The following is a 17,870-nucleotide window of genomic DNA, read 5'->3' as shown; positions in this document are numbered from 1 at the left end:
CAGAGCAGGAGTCAGTTGCAGGCAACAATCAGCTGTGTATAAACCATCAACATAGATAGATATTTATGTGTGTGTCTGTGTGTATATGTATATATTTGACACCCATGGATTCAACCAACCACAAATCAAAGTATTTTTTGAAAATGGTGGTTTCATTTGTACTAAACATGGACAGACTTTTTTTCTTGTAGTTATTCTCTAAACAATACAATATGACAACTACAGTCACGTGGTGCATAACAATGTTTGGTCAGTGACGGTCTGAATATACAGTGGTGGCCCCATAAGATTATAATGGAGCTGAAAAATTTCTATTACCTAATGATGACATAATGTCCTAATTCAACGCATTACTCACGTGTTTGTAGTGATGTTGCTATAAACAAATCTACCCCTCAAGAAGCGCCTCAGGCAGGTCCTTCAGGAGGTATTTGCAAAGAAGGTATTGTAGCTGAGATTGCAGGCACCTCCCACCACACCCAGCTAATTTTTGTGTTTGTAGCAGAGATGAGGATTCACCATGTTACCCAGGCTGGTCTTGAACGGCTGACCTCAGGTGATCTGCCCACCTCAGCCTCCCAAAGTGCTGGGATTACAGGCATGAGTCACCATGCCCAGCCTGTTTCTTAGTTTTTAACAAAAAAGTTTAAAATGATAAAAGGAAAACATTTTTAAGATAGAAAATGTTTATAGGATAAGGATATTTAAAAAGAAAATATTTTTTTACAGCTCTACAATGTGTTTTAAAGTGTTACAAAAGAGTCAAAAACTTAAAAACATAAGTTTATAAATTTTTTCAGTAAGCTTAATTTATTATTGAAGAAAGAAAATTTTTAAATAAATTTAGTGTAGCCTAAGTTTATAGTGTTTATAAAGCCTATAGCAGTGTATAGTAATATTCTAGGCTCACCCTGAGCAACTTGCAGCCCTGCAAGCTCCATTCATAGTGAGTGCCCTACTCAGGTGTACCATTTTTATCTTTTATACCATATTTTTACAGTGCTTTTTCTATGTTTAGATACACAAACACACTGCATTAGTCACCTACAGTATTCAGTACAGTCACATGCTGTACGGATTTATATTCTAGGAGCAATAGACTGTACCATAGGGCCTAGTTGTGTATTAGGCTATTCGATCTAGGTTTTTGTAAGTACACTCTATGATGTTCACAAAACGACGAAATTGCCTAATCATGCATTTCTCAGAATGTATTCTCCATCATTAAGCAATGCATGGCTGTATTTATATGATATTTGCATTGTATTAGGTATCATAAATAATCCAGGGATGATTTAAAGTATACAGGAGGCTGTGCATAGGTTTTATATGAGGAACTTGAGTATCCATAGATGTTGGTATCTAAAGGGCTTCCTGGAACCAATCCCCCATGGATACCAAGGAATGATGTGTGTGTGTGTGTGTGTGTGTGTGTGTGCCTACTAGACACTGGGCAATATATAATACTGTATGAAACTCCTCTACCTCTCTGAGTGGGTACTTGCCCTTTATTCCTCACTTCCAAACAGGTAGAGAATGACTGACCTTAAGAAGGCCCATTTCCTCTGTAGAGGCAAAGGTGGATCAATTAAACCAGTAGCTTATGCACAGTATGCTTCACTTCTTGAAGAGCCCTTGTTTGCCTTTTCTAGGAGCACTCCCATCCCAGAGACTGGGAACAGCAAGAGGTGGTATTGTACAGTGGTGAAGAGCATTAACTCTGGACTCATACTCCCTGGATTCAAATACTGATTTTCCCATTACTAGTTGTGTGACATTGGGCAAGTTCTTCTTCTTATCTCCACAAGCCTTAGTTTCTTCTCAATTGGAGATCAAAATAAAATTTATTATAAAGTCTATAATAAACTTCAGAGGTTTATTTGTGAATTGCACAAGCTAATAGTAATCATTCAGTAAAAGTTATTTATTAATACTTTCCATGGATATAATATTTATACAGATATAGAGATATCAATGAATAGCCCTTTTATAGTTCAGTTGCATTGTATGTTAAGTAGACTTTTGGGGCCAGGCTGGAGCTCTCTCACCATATATTTAATATAATTTCCATGGTGAAATGTGTTTTGCATCTCAAATATTCAGCCTACAAAGAAATGTTTGTACCACACCCTGTCCTCTTTGTAAAGTCTTTATATTGGTGCTGGGGCGTCTCATGGTTGCTAACACGTTTCCATGTAAGTCCTCTGGTTTGTTTTCTAACTTTTAAGTTAAACTTTATAAAGTGTTATAATGAACTGAAGTCACGAACTAAAGCTTTGTAATTAAGTGGTTAGTCCTGTTGCAAAACTGCCTTAATGACAATTTATTGAGCACATATGGATTGTGTGGGGACTTCTTTGGAGAAATATGGTAACTTCTATGATGACTGCTTTGATCTTTTTTAACTGAGGAAGTTGTTAATAAGGTAAATTAGATTATTCCTTCAACTTAGTAACCTAGTTTTTTCTTAGTACTTAGGTAATTTCAGTTGTACATCAGTGTCAGTGAAAACTTTGATGTTTGTGTGTTATTACCAAGATATTTAGAGTTATTATGAAGAATCCAAGAACATCAGAAATTTCTAGGTAATGTGTATATTACAAGGAAGAAAGCCACCATTTTTCTGGCCAAAGGTTGTATTTCTAGCGTTATAAATAAGGTCCATAGATTATGGAGCCTATATTGCCTCACCTCAGGAAGAAAACAGGTTTTCTTAAATGGTCTAGTAGAGTAATCAAGACTACCCTCTCTGTTCTAGAACAGCCAGATAAGATAAGGTTCTGAACTATGTTTCAAATTCCAGAGGACACTTGTTTTCTTCCTTTTCTCTATGGATCTTTTTGCACTGGCCATGTTGTGGTCATCTTTTTTTCTGGTTTTCCCTCCCTTTGATGATGACATCTCCTTATATACACTATTTGTACAGCTCTCTTCCTTCTCCCTCACTGAACAGTGGTACATCAGAAGTTATCACATGCCAGTCCTGTTCAACTCAGAAAAGGTGTTATTTTTCATTTTCTGCATGTCTTCTTAGATTTTAATAAGTGACTTTTAGGTTCTGAGCTTTAATACTTATGTATATAAGTCTGTTATAGTCTCAGCTCAGTTAAATTTACACATTTTGGCTATTTCATTCAGCAACAAAAACATTTACTGAACACCTATTTTGAGCATGTTGTCACAAAACTCATAGCTGCTTATTACACATTTCCTACCTTCCATGGTAGGAACTCACAATTCAGGAAGGAAGACAGACCTGTAAACAAATAAGTATTCAGACATAATACAATGTAAAAATAGACACATAAACCAAGAACTGTTGGAGTTCAAAGAAGGAAATGGCTAACTCCATCTGCAGGGTGACCAATTATCCTGGTTTGCTTGAGATTGAGGGACACAAAACCTTCAGTACTAAAACCCAGGATAATCTCCAGAAAACCAGGGTGGTTGGCCACCATGTTTACCTACGTGGGAGAGATGGAGAAGACTTTAAAGAGGAGGTGCCATTTTAACCAAAGCTTGAAAAGCAGCTTTACTAGGCACTTAACGGAGATGAGGACAGCATTTTAGGCAGCAATGAAAAACAAAGCATTTCCAATTCAGGGAATGATGAACAAATTGGTGTGAGTAGTATGTGAGCTTCAGCCAATGTGTATGTTTGTGGTGGGGTGGGAGAGGAGTTGGGAGATGGGCCCTAGGGTGAGAAGAGAACAGATTGAAACTGGAACTAGAAAGGTGGGCAGGAGCCAAATCATACAGGACTTCCTAAAGAATCTTTACTATGTTCTGCGAATCAGTGGTTTTCAAACAACTACAATGATCCTCTTATTCCAGTGAATCCTTGTTTGGAAGCATAAACAAATGGGGAAAAATGGATAAATTTTCTGATTGATTGAAAAAGGTATGTGGGCTAGGCATGGTGGCTCATGCCTGTAATCCCAACAATTTGGGAGGCTGAGGCAGGCAGATCATGAGGTCAGGAGATCAAGACCATCTTGGCTAATATGATGAAACCCCACCTATACTAAAAATACAAAAATTATCTGGGTGTGGTGGTACGCACCTGTAATCCCTGCTACTCAGGAGGATGGGACAGGATAATCACTTAAACCCAGGAGGTAGAGACTGCAGTGAGCCAAGATTGCACCACTGCACTCCAGCCTGGCGACAGAGCGAGACTTTGTCTCATAAAAGAAAAAGGCATGTGTTGGGGGAGAGTCTTAGAATCTCTCCTCCTCTATCTCCCTCTCTCTCTCTCTTCTTTACCCTCTTAGCTGCTCTTAAGAGGAATTTTGGAGAGCGCAATTTGAAAACCACATCTGTGGACCATGGGGAGTAACCAAAAATTTTAAAGCAGGGAAGTGAATGACATGATAGGACCTGTGATGAAATAAGATTGTTAAGGAGGATGGTCTGAAGAATAAAAAGGCTTGAGTAATGGAAAACCAGTTAGGAGGTTTTTGTAACCTGGAACCATCTGAAAGAAACCTGACTTTAAGCAAAGACAATAGGGATAGAGAGAAGTGGGTGGATATGAAGGACATTTCTAAAGGCTGTGTTAACAGAACCTGGTAGACGATTTATAATAAGGGTGTGGAGAGGGGAAGATTGTTGGGTGAGGAAGAAGGGGTAAAAGATGATTATATGGTTTCTTTTTTTTTTTTTTTTTTTTTTTTTTTTTTTTTTGAGATGGAGTTTCACTCATGTTACCCAGGCTGGAGTGCAATGGCGCGATCTCGGCTCACCGCAACCTCCGCCTCCTGGGCTCAGGCAATTCTCCTGTCTCAGCCTCCTGAGTAGCTGGGATTACAGGCACGCACCACCATGCCCAGCTAATTTTTTGTATTTTTAGTAGAGACGGGGTTTCACCATGTTGACCAGGATGGTCTCGATCTCTAGACCTCGTGATCCACCCGCCTCGGCCTCCCAAAGTGCTGGGATTACAGGCTTGAGCCACCGCGCCCGGCCGATTATATGGTTTCTTACTTAACAATTAAAAGCAACCAACTAGTATATGGGAAATCTCTAGTCTAATTTCTAATAACCAGCTTATTTTCTTTGAGTTTTCACTAGCTCAGATAAAACCAACATGTTATGTCACTCACGCCTAGATCTGTTGTCCTTAATCTTTATTCATCTAATACTTGACTTTGCTATTAAAACCCTTTTTGCTGTCATTGTTGTGTTGGCTGCAACTGTATTTGTCTCTCATTAGCAAGGCAGTGGGTAGCAATTTTCTTTTTTTACTAAGAGGGTCCCGAGCTTACTCACAGGATGTGTTCCAAAAGTACCTTTTTAAGTTAATTATTTGGACCTCAGAGTGCATTTTCCCATAGAAGCGGCATTATACATAGTGATTAGCTTCCCAGGCCAGCCCACAAAAGCCAGTTTAGCCCATGTATAACTGAAAGTGTGGATTTTTGCAATGGAAATCAGTTAGAAATAATACTGTTGCAATTAAAATGAATACAATAGTCACAAAAGAAATGGTCTGGGTCTTTGTTTCCCTCAAAGGGTAGGGCTTAATGAAAAGCAGGTTTAATCCTAGGAAAACAAAGAGAAATGGATGAGGATTTTTGTGGTAATTGGACACTGCAGTTTTTAAACTGTATTTTCTAAATAATGTTTTGGAGGTTTTCAAAATAATAAAAGCAACTATGTTCATTGTAGAAAATTTGGAAAATCAAAAAAAAAATTTAAAAATTAAGTCACCAACAATCCTGCCATCCAGAGAGAACCAGTGTTCACAAATTGGTGTTTCAACCTTTTTCTTACTGCATGCATTTTTTTTAAATCAGTTCACCAATAATAATTATGATGCATTCACATGATGAACTATTATGCAGCTCTTAAAATGATATTTATGAAGAATTTTTAAAACATCAAAGAATATTTATGATATAGTATTGGGCAAAAGGCAACCTTGCATTTGATACCTGTTTAGGGCTGAGGGAGTATAAGCAGATCAACAGTAATCGACCAGGGCAGGAGTCTGCTGTTAGGCCACCAGTCAACATCTCCTACTATCAGAACCACCCCCTAGCAAAAACTACAGCCAGACTTTTTGTTGAAGTTCTGAGGAGGACATGAGGGTTCTTTGAAGTAATGTAGAGGTTTGTAGCACTGGCTCCTCATTATTTTTGACTTTCCTTCAAATTACAGGGCTTTCTTCTCCCTTGATATACTGTCTCACTGGCACTACTCAGGCTTAAAAACTATTAAGATAATTTTTTGGATTCATAAATGGAATGGAAAAAAGGGCCATGTATTTCCTTAGGTAATTATGCATAAATTGAAGAGAGATGAGAAGGACTTGGATAGAGAAGATGTGTATGTAGAAGAAGAAAATTATGTGGAACAGAATGTATTAAGCTAAGAATGGTGAAAGAAAAGTGAGAAATGTAACAGTATAGCATGAATACAGATCTACAGAGAGCAGAAATGAGTATGGGAAAGGGAGGACAGAGGTGTGTTTGCTTAGGTCTAGGCTTGGCTAAGAGTAGGAAAAAAAGCAACAGTGACTTTGGAGACGTTGTAGCCAGCTGAAATAAAAGGGTTTTAGTAGGAGGCAGTTAATGCAATTTGTATTAACTGATTTTCTTTTAGGGAATACAAATATTTGTGGGGACAGGTGCTTCAAGCACTAATCATCCAAGAACAAAAACACTTTGAACTTAATTGACTATATCTGCTATGATTGTGCACTATTTGATTTAACCCAATTAGTGATTTCCTAAAAGCATCTCATCTCCTTTTGGTCAAAACTGGATTTGTCAGTGACTTGTATTGTGGCATGGGAGTCCTAATAGCTGCCAACTGCATTTCCTGTTCATCAATAAAGGTATTGAAAATTACAAAGGAATGAGAGTTGGAAGAAAGGAAGATATTCATTTCGTAAGGGTGAGGGATGCATTTACATGTGGGTTTTTAAGTGTACAGTACTAGGAGAAAAACCCACATGTTTCTGTGCACTCTAGAGAAGCATATGGCATTGTAATTCTCATATATCACTATGCAAAAGAATCTCCTATGGAATTCTGTGGCTCTTAACGTTTGGTGTACATATGATGCAGAGATTCTGAGTTATTATGTGTGGAGTGGGCTCCAGTTTCTCAGCCAGGGATTCTCATTGTTGGCTGGAAATTGAAATCACCTGGAGAGCTTAAAAATATTGACGCCTAAGTTCTGCTCCAAGAGGTTTTTACTTAATTTTTCTGGAAGTAACAACTGGGCATGGGAATTTTCTAACTGTTCCCAAGTGACTCTAATGTGTAGACAAGTCTGGGACCCTCTGGTTTAGCCCATTGCTTAATTACTTGGGTGGATTAAACCAGTTGTTCTTAAAGTGTTGTCCTGGAACCAGCAGCTTCAGCTTCACAGGACACCTATTTGAATGCAAATTCTTGCCCCCACCCCATATTTACTGAATCAGAAACTCTGGAGGTGGCTCAGGAACCTATGTTTTAACAAACCCTCTGGATGATTCCGATGCATGCTATAAAGTTGACACCAACAAGATTAAACAGTTGTTCCTGACCTTTTCTAAAGTGCATCTGTGGGAGTTTCTAAAAAGAAGAGATGTCTTCAAGAGCTGATGAAAACTGCCTTGCAAAAGGACTTTTATAGAAATAACAATAATAATAATAATAAAAGAAGCAAGAGTAGAGAAAGGGGAAAGTGGATGATAATTTGCTGCAAAATCCAGGCAAGTTCTGGAGGAAACATGTCTTCATAAGAGTTAGGGGGTTTGTTGTATGGGCTGGTAAAACCCTGACAGTACCTGCAGGCAAACTCCTACTTATTTTTCAATACACTTTTAAAATGTCAACCTCCTCTGTGAAGCTCTCTCTGAGCTCTGGTGTAAACTGCATCATCCTTGTATTTACTTAGTGCTTTCTAGTTTCCTTAATTATCTCTTGGCTCACTGTATTGTAGCTCTCTATATTTCTTTCTTCCTCACTAAATTGTGTGATCCTTCCAAGAAAGATCACTGTTTTATTCATCCTTAGGTCTCCAGTATCTAATACACTATCTGGTACATACTAAATGTTCTTAAATTGTTTGCTTAGAGGAAGCATCAGGAATGGCCAGCTTTCTTGTATTAAGAACCTTCAGCTGGGGGTAGTGGCGCACACCAATAATCCCACCCAATAGGGAGGCCAAGGCAGGTGGATCATTTGAGGTCAGCAGTTCGAGACCAGACCGGCCAACATGCTGAAACCTGTCTCTACTAACATAGTGGCATGCGCTTGTAATCCCAGCTGCTACAGAGGCTGAGGTGGGAGAATCGCTTAAATCTGGGAGGCGGAGGTTGCAGTCAGCCAAGATCGTGCCACTGCACTCTAGCCTGGGCGACAGAGCGAGACTCCATCTGAAAAAAAAAAAAAAAAAGAAAAAAAAAAAGAAAATTCAAAACATGGATTTACCTTTGTGAATTAATCATAGTCCTGGGTTCAACTCTCTGAAAGGCTAAAGACCTTGATTCTCTCAGGACATCATGACTTCACGTCTCTTAATGGTGGCCTTATACCACAAAGTTCTCAGAGAAGAATATAATTATTAGCAACTTACTATTTTTACCATGATAATTGTCAGGTGCCAAGACTACCATTGTCAACTTTTTTTCATATTTACTCTCCTTGTAGGTGTACCTACATGGGAAATCTAATTAAAATCAGTAGGGATTCAGCTGCCACAGGGTAAAAGCATTTGAGTTCTTGGGTCCCACAGCTTGCCTCTCATCCAGGCACTGGCATCTTCTGGTTCTTTGTACTTTCCTAATTCTATAATGTACTCTCTTCATTCCACATCTACACACGAACATTCTTCAAACAAGATAAGCACTTAGTAATTTACAGTTACCTTCCATTGCACTTTTCCAAGGTTATACTCAGGTCAAAATGAATGTATGTATGTGTGTTCGCCAAGTCTTTAGAGTAACAGATTTATAGGCAATCCTTTGGTTTAATTTCATAGATACTTAATCGCATATCCATTATCTGTAGATTTTTACTGGCTTAACTCTCAGAGGACAACCGTATAACCTTATTTTTAAGTAGGACACTTCGCTGTCACCTCAGTTACTGCCAAGATTATTATTTTTATTTATTTTTTTATTTTTTTGAGAGTCTCGCTCTGTCACCCGGCTGGAGTTCAGTGGCGTGATCTCTGCTCACTGCAACCTCGACCTCCCAGGTTCAAGCAATTCTCTTGCTTGAACTACTCTCCTGCCTCCCAAGTAGCTGGGACTACAGGCGTGTAACACCACATTCAGATAATTTTTTTTTTTAATTTTTAATAGAGACGGGCTTTCACTATGTTGGCCAGGATAATGTCGATCTCTTGACCTCGTGATCTGCCCACCTTGGCCTCCCAAAGTGTTAGAATTACAGTCATGAGCCACCACGCCCGACCAAGATTAATCATTTCTAAATGTTATAGAAACTTTGAAATATATGTGTCATTCTCTAAAGTGGAATTATTAAGACCCAGAATGTAAACCATAAAAAACTGGATTTGTGACTTCTGTGCCAACCCATGATCTTAATATGTATGTGCTGAATGGATTTTTCTATTTTTTTCTACAGGCATTATATCTGATAGCCACTAATGGAACCCCAGAGCTCCAGAATCCTGAGAGACTGTCAGCTGTATTCCGTGACTTTTTAAATCGCTGTCTTGAGATGGATGTGGATAGGCGAGGATCTGCCAAGGAGCTTTTGCAGGTGAAAATAAAATAGGACAATTACAAAGAGAGGCATTATATTGAGGTTTTCCATCTCAATGTGTGACAGTTAGAGAGCTCTGTCAAGAGATGTCTAGGGTTAGGCTATTACCATTTTATTTTAGACCACAGGCACATAACTATAGGCATGCATCTAATACATGATTGATTGACATGTTGCCTTTCTTCTGAGAAGTTGGCAGTGTAACCTATAAATCTCTTTTGTTCTTCCTGGAGTCTTATTTTGCAAGGAAAAAAAAAAAAAAAAAAACAATGTGACCCTCTGGTGTTGGTGTTTTGTTCTAAACTTTACTTGTGCCCCTGGATGTTGTATGCAGGTGCTCTTGGCCGGAGGTAATTCTCTACATAACTATGCAATTATTTCCATGGCATTTGCTACTCTAATGCTTTACTGGTCAAAGCCCCTTTGCTTGTGATGCCAATTGGCAGGCACCTGCTTGCCTGGGTGAGTACCATCCAGTGGTGAGTGCCTCTGTAACCATTTGTCCTTTTCATGGCTCTCAGGGATTGGTATATATAATGAGAAAAAATACTTACTATGTACCAAATTGTATCAATAAATTATTTCATTTTTATAACAACTCTATAAGATAGGCATTTGATAGATGTAAAAATTGAGCCTCACAGCTCTTGAATGGCAGAGCTGGGATGTGAGCCCTGAATTGTCTGACTTTCTACCACACATCACACAAAAACCAATTTATATAAAAAAGTCTTTATTTAATGAAGCAGTACATGCCCAGGATTGTACACATAGATTCACTTCTGGGGAGTGTTTCTCAGGGACATATATGAAGACAGTTAACATCTAAGAACAATGACTGCTATTTTTCTTTGTAACTTTGAACACATAAGCCAATTAAACAGAAGGTGCAGCACTTGGTTATACAACACATTAACCACAGATTGTTCTAGCCTACCCCCTGAAAGAAAAATGTGTTCCTGTTGCTTCTGAACTCCCTCTAGAGACAGAGCCACACCCAGGCAAAAAGTATTCCACCCTAACTCAGATCATACCTGGGATAAACCTATTTGGAGACATTGAAGAGACTACATCTTCTCTTTTCTGCTACCTGCAAGCATTTCACAGGTTATCATAGGGCCCTAAAATGTCAAATCTGAAATAGCCCTTTATTAATCCTCTAATTAACCCAGCCTCAAATTACAGATGAAAAGTTAGCTTTTGAGTGCTTCATTTTCATATCTTTTCATTCCCCCCAACACTCTACATACACATTCTGATAAACATTCCTCTTATGTCTTCTTGTAAGGATAATTGAAGATATAGGTTCTTTTAATGTGGATTTCCAGCTAAATAGACCATTTAATCAATTATCTAGTTAATTCATTCCCTAATAACACTTTTTTTATATGAACCAGTCAGATAACTGATGCAAAACGGTATTTTGAGTCTACATTGAATAGTTTAGCACGTCTTTTCATTTTATAAATGTAAGCAATAACCTGTATATCTCCATGAGTCCATGCAACTCCATTCTCTGACTCTAGCCTATTATTGCCATTTTCAAAATTAGAAAGGGGAGACATGCATGACATTCACCCCACTGGAAGGCTGGAGAAAAGACACAGGTCTTGAATGTTTGTGTGTCTTTCTGTATGAGCTAAGACTAAGACTCTGTCCATCAATTGATATTTATTGAGCAAGTTCCATTCGTAAAGCGTAAGTGCAGTAGGTGATACAAACCTATTAAAAGGCATAATTCCTTCATTTAAGAAGTTCACAATCTTCTTGAGCACATGAAAAGATAATGTAAAGCTGTTTAGTAATTCATTCAAACCAAAGAGCTGTTCAAATAGTAAATGACATGGTTGATTGGAGAAATACTTCTGTAAGCTAGGGTGATCAGAAAATGTCTGCAAACAGGAAAGAGGTCTGTTGGGCCTTGAAGAAGTGATCAGTTTTAGATAAGTTGAAGAAAATAGGGGAAGGGATTTGAGATGGAAGTGTTAGAGTATAACCAAAGATATATGGACAAAGTCTATGGGAACAGAATCTAGAAAGTATAGCTGAAGTAAAGAGTGCAAGTAAAGAAGCTGCAGGAGATAAAACTGTGTTGGACCTTGAATATCAGGCTTAAGAGTTGGGGCTGTAGGCAGTGGGGAAACATTGAAGATGTCTGAGGGACAAGCATGATGACAGCTTTGTTTAGGAAGATTAATCTGGTAGTATGTAGTAAGAATTAGCAACAGGAAAAAATGGAGGCAGGGAGACCAAACGGGAGTTATTATAGTTTGGGATTAAGTTGATTAGGACTGAATTATAAAAAGCAAGAGATGGTCTGGTGTGGTGGCTCACATCTGTAATCCCAACATTTGGGGAGGCGGATGTGGCTGGATTGCCTGAGGTCAGGAGTTCAAGACCAGCCCTGGCCAACATGGTGAAACCCTGTCGTTACTAAAATTACAAAAATTAGTTGGGCATGGTGGCATGCACCTGTGATCCCGGCTATCCGGGAGGCTGAGGCAGGAGAATCACCTGAACCCAGGAGGCCGATGTTGCAGTAAGCCGAGATCACACCACTGCACTCCAGCCCGAGCCACAGAGCAAGATTCCGTCTCTCCGTCTCAAAAAAAAAAAAAAAAAAAAAAAAAAGCAAGAGATAAATGTAGAGATGTTGAAAAGAAAGTACCCGGTAGCTTATTGCATTTAGAACATAAAGAAGAGAAAGACAAAAGAGGACAAGTGATGGAAGATAATACAATAGCTAACATTTCTTGACCCTATGTAACTTATAAGGAACTGCCACTTACCTCATTTAACCATTTTAATAAACAGATTTAACCTAAGTGCTCTGACCCAAAGCCCCTATAGCTTACATTATACAAGATTGCCCTGTCTGTGCGACTGTTACATAACATTTTAAATGTTGAATTTAAGGTGACGTAAGAACATCCCATAGGAAATATCCAGCAGGAAAACTAGGACCAGAGTTCAGGAAAGAGATCAGGTCACACAGTATGGATTTAGGGGTCATCCCCACAAAGCGGATGGTAGGTTGAAACCATGAAGGAGAATGAGGTCTGTAAGAAATTAAATTAGAAAAAGAAGATGATGACAGCCAAGTTCTCAAGAGTAAAAGGCAGGAGGAGGAAGTGAAACCAAGGAAGAAAATGGAGCTGGAATATTCAGTGCACATGTGCATGGAAGAGACCCAATACGGTAGAATGTCACAGGCTCCTAAGGCTAAATAAACAAATTTCAAAGAAGGAAGGGATATCACTTTTATTAAGTACTGTAGAGGGGCAAAAAGAGAAATGGTAGAGGCACAGCTATTGGGTTTAGCAGATAGTAAGCCACTGGTTTCAGGATACAGTTCTTTAATGGTTAACTAAAGATACTTTTTCCAGAATGACAGCTTCTCTAGATAAATTCATCAGTTTAAGAAAATCAAAGAGTCAGACTGTTGCAAACACAGCGAGATTTTACGAGATTCCTTAGAGTTTCTCACTATGCCAGTCAACTTCCAGAAGATTTTATGACATTGAAGTACAAAAACATCTGAAGGACAAAAGCTGGCACCATTTTAAATTAAATGATATTTAATTGGGTGTTCAAAATATATCTTAATTTAAAAGGGCTGCTTGAAAATGTAAAGTAATATACTTGTTGGAGTAAAGAATTCCAATAATTCCTCTTTTTTCTTCCTTTTGCAGCATCCATTTTTAAAATTAGCCAAGCCTCTTTCCAGTCTGACTCCTCTGATTATCGCTGCAAAAGAAGCAATTAAGAACAGCAGCCGCTAAGACTGCAAGCCTTACACCTCACCATCTCCCTCATGAGTAAGACTGAAATAAAACTCTGCTGCAGGAAAGATGGAAGAAAAGACAGTTAAATGGGGTGGGGGTTCTTTATCTTTCAAATGAATAGAAACTTCTTATAAGCCTTTTTCCTACTCCCTCAGATTATGTAATTTATTTGTAAGCCTGAATCGCAGCCCAAACAGGGCAGCAATGTTGAAGTGACCATAAAGCAGTCACTTCCACCGTGAAGCGAAAGAGCCAGTAGTGAATCCCCTCATTTTGTGCATTCACTTTGAAGAAAAAGATTTCTCAAAGATGCACACTCCCTCTTCATAGTGTTGTGTTTGTTTTTAAGTTAGAGAGTAGTCCCTCTTGCATTCGAACCTCCTTCAAAACTCCTTACCCAATGTGATGTTTTTCACTTGCATTGTCATTAGATGTCCAGAAAAAAGATGTCAAAATGTTTTTCTTAAAAAAAGAAAGCAAAAACGCAAAGCAAAAAAAAAAAAAAAAAATTAAAAAGTAAACAAACAAACAAAAAAAAAGAGCAAGTACTGTGTGAACATGTGGAAGTCCATGCCCTAATAGAGTCGCAATTTTTTATTCTTCTTCTATAGTGGTGACTTGGTTTGTGTACCTATTTTTCTGCATTTGTGTTGGAAAAGGTTTCTTTTAAGACATTTTCCAAAAGTGGAGAGGAATTTGTGTGTTCAGGAAGGGCTTTTAAAAACTGTATATCTAAATAAAGCTCAAACAGTGAAGTCCTGTCACATTTTCACAATCATGCTTAAAAGCTAGTTAAGTAAACCAGGTTGTTAATCTTCTTAATACCTGGAAAAGGACACACTGAAACTGTGACATCCTGCTAGGTGAGTTCAGGTTCTGAACCTAGGAAATCCTGATAGGAGAAACCACATTTAAACAAAGATGGGACTTTCTCTGAGAACCAAAACCAGATAAATGTAGAATACTGAAATCCTTGTTGGACATTGAGTAAACAAAGGTAATGATACCTAAATTAATCCTCTCTTGTGCTTATAAAACATATGCACTGTAAAATAGGCATACCAGGAGGAAATAGTTCCATTAACCAACATTTCCTTATGACACAAATTATTCATTTTGAAAATTTGTAACATTTACAAACGTTTTTTAAAGGTCTAAAGAACAGTGATAAAGTAAACATTCAACTCTGTAAGAAATGGGAGGTCAGTGAAAGCTACATCTCAATCAATATTTGGCTCTAAGTAGTTGTTCCCATTTTCCCTATGTATCACCTATTTCTGTTTCAGAATATGGTATGTTCATACTTAATTCTTTGGGCTTTTGAATATCAAAAGCATATTCATAAAGATCTTCAAATTCTCTTCAGTGGAAAATAATTTTAACTTACAAACGTATTTCAAGAAATGTCAGTCCAACAGAATTCATTTTATGGCTTCAGGAAAATAACAAAATTTGACTATTATTTCACCATACATCTATTTATTAAAAATTCAACAGCTGGCACTTCCTGAATCTTCTGCGAACAGAAAAATATCTGGAAGGTGTCTGTGTAGAAAAGGATATGCTTCTCTTTTGAGTGTATTGACAATTTTATGAATTACAGAAAGTTGTTTCTGTAAGCCTTTGAAAAGCTAACTATTTGTGTTATAGAAGGCTTCTTAATTTGTAGTATTCAAAGAATCTAAACAGAACCTATAAACATTCAGCAAGAAGGGGAAAGAGAGTAGTTACTTAGGCCTCTCTCCTTCTTTGCAAAGGTACATCCATCCATTTAACCATCCATGTATTCATTCCTTAAAATGAAAGCACTTTCTTTAGAGTTTCAGCAAAACATTTAGTGTACGTGTTTATGCTTAGGAGATGACCCCACTGGTGTGTTTCCTATTTTCCCTGTTGTTTTCTTTGACTGTAAAATTTGGGAGGGGCTTGACCTCCTCCCCTTGAAAATGTCCACATTGGGATAAAACAACAAATGTGGAAAGAAAACGAAATGGTAATATTAATTTGAAGCATACTATGTTATACCTTGCAAAAAGGCATCTGGGTCTGAACTGCTCTAATGAGAGAGAGAGAGGCCTTAATTTTGATTTCATTTAAGTTTTTCACTCATAGTGCCAGGAAAGTCAATAAAATCCTGGGAGGCAAATAAAAACCAGTACATTGGTGACCATGTCCTGCCAGTGGAGAGAGCCCAAAACCTGGTTAGGAAGCCCTGTTCATCAGTTAGCATCTCTTACACGTTGAGAAGGCCTTTTTTGTTGTTATTTTGGAGAACTTGGATCAGTGATCCTTCAGATCACTGTAGGCAGAGAAATGGCTTCTCTTTTATGCTTTCAGTTCAGCATATTAAAAACGAGGAGCCAAGCACTTCTTTACTACCACTTTGTACTAAGATTTGATAATTATATATCCCAGGAGGCATTACTTTTATAAATTTGTACCTACGTAAATTTTCAAATGAGAACAGCTTCTAAAACCCTTTCCTTGTATTGGAGAGTTGTGAATGTTTCTAATAAGTATTAGAGAGAAGCTGTTTCTCATGCCACAATGATGCTGAAGGATTCACATTTGGTACAATTGAGCAACTTGGGCTCCAGATTGTTAACAGTTTATTCTCTTTCCCCAGATTTTTTTTAGCTCATCTTGACACAGGTGAGTCTATCCAAATCTTTAATGTTACTATTGTGCCCTGCGATAATAAGGGCACATCATTGAATGTTGATTCCAAAATGTCCTGAGATAGGAATAGGGCAGTGGGAAAGTCAGGAAAGGGTGAGAAGCACAGTAAAGATTATTTATTTAAAAAAGAAAAGAACGTTAATGTTGTTAGCAAGGATCCAGTGCGTTGTCATAATCCCATGAAGATTGTCGAATGACACAATCCTCTCAAATCAGTCACCATGTTGGGTAATGACTTCGTTCTTGCTGATCTCGTGTATGTGTCATTGTAAATATTTGTGCGTCCATGTTCCATTTTGGCTACTGGATGGCCAAGTCATGTAAGAAAATTTAACTCAAGTATTTATTCTTTATGTTATTCAGATTTCTTTCAGGCTTGTGAACTGCACCTCAATGTTTGAGTTTAACCACCTGATCCTTACATCTATCCCTCCCCGGTGAAGCACATTCCATTGCTAAAAGAAAAAGAAATATGAAATTGCTTCCTGTTGTCTGTATAACTGTTTTGATAGTTTGAGATGTTTGTCTATAAATGATATTTCTCAGCTCAAAGATCGTGTAAATAATTATATTCCTTTGCTTAATGGGTTGTTTGTTTCTAATGAAGCTGCCAGTTCTGAGAGATTCTATAATATCCCTTTTAAATAACATAAACAGGGATTACAACTATGTAAAAAGAAATGCATATGGACAATGACTGGGAACACAGATAATTGAAATCAGTTGTGTTAGGGTGATGGAATTATGTGAAAAAATTTTTTTCTTTTAAAAATTTTCTTTGATGTTATAATAATTGCTTTGTAATAAATAGCAGAAAGGGAACTATAGACACATAGAAAAGACACCAGAAGCAGACGCCTTCTGGCCAGAGCCCAGAGCATGCAGGGCACAGATATTTGCTAGTTACAATAATTCCATAGGCTTTATACTTGCCTGGGTGCTGAGGTTGGCACACGCTCGGGTATGGCATGTGCTTTCTTAGGAGACTATTATCAATAAGTTAAAGCTAGGGAGATGTCACTATTAGAACTCCAAACACACTCTTCTGCTTTAAAACAGGCTGTCTGCCCTCTGCTTTGGTGCGGTATTTGGGCATCTGTTTTGTGGTTACTTTAGATTGGAGGGGTGACCATTTTTAGCCCCCTTAATAGCATCTGTTGCAGATACTGCCTTTCTGGAATGTTTTAACAGACTTTCAGGTTGAATTTTGGAGGAATAGAAGGATAAAATCCCCAGTTCCCACTATTTTCTTATCCAACAGGATATTACTGTATATCATTCAAGTAGAATTCTTCTTTTAATAACCAAGATGGCAAGTACCATTGATTTCAATGGAAGTTATGACTTGTAATTAAAAGCTGACTTTGAAACCATTAAACAAATATTTAGGACCATCTCTGCCTGTTGGCATTCAGTTATAGTTCTGTTAATTTTGACTTGGTCATTCGCATTGTAAAAATACTTAGGGGAGTCTTAACCCTGCCATTCCCGGTTGAATCTCTTGGTCTTTATCTGACCTACTTGCAGTTAATATTCAGTTTAACAAAGGCATGACCAACAATGCAAGTATCTCCTAGTCTCTGAGCTCTGAACAAGAAGACTGAAATTCAGCATTTGTAACTTCTAGTTAATATTCAGTTTAACAAAGGCATGGCCAACAATGCAAATATCTCCCAGT

At 37.9% G+C, this 17,870-nt stretch overlaps 1 protein-coding gene across 19 annotated transcripts in view; it reads left to right on the top strand.

The window, feature by feature from the left end:
- PAK3 (p21 (RAC1) activated kinase 3) overlaps positions 1 to 17,215 on the top strand; it is a 287,181-nt gene extending 269,966 nt beyond the window's left edge. For 15 of the 19 annotated variants that reach the window (XM_032250833.1, XM_032250835.1, XM_032250840.1 and 12 more), the window contains 3 exons: positions 9,588 to 9,725; positions 10,063 to 10,190; positions 13,421 to 13,509. In XM_032250833.1, coding sequence (XP_032106724.1) covers positions 9,588 to 9,725; positions 10,063 to 10,161 — 237 coding nt within the window. In that variant the 3' untranslated portion in view covers positions 10,162 to 10,190; positions 13,421 to 13,509. Of the gene's footprint in view, positions 1 to 9,587; positions 9,726 to 10,062; positions 10,191 to 13,420 lie in introns of all 19 variants that reach the window. The other 4 variants (XM_032250843.1, XM_032250841.1, XM_032250836.1 and 1 more) reach the window with 1 other exon arrangement.
- Positions 17,216 to 17,870: the final 655 nt, after the last annotated feature.

This window comes from Sapajus apella, unplaced genomic scaffold (assembly GCF_009761245.1).
Source record: "Sapajus apella isolate SASKATOON/1434 unplaced genomic scaffold, GSC_monkey_1.0 scaffold73, whole genome shotgun sequence".
Classification (NCBI taxonomy): domain Eukaryota; kingdom Metazoa; phylum Chordata; class Mammalia; order Primates; family Cebidae; genus Sapajus; species Sapajus apella.
This window is presented reverse-complemented; position numbering and strand designations above follow the sequence as displayed.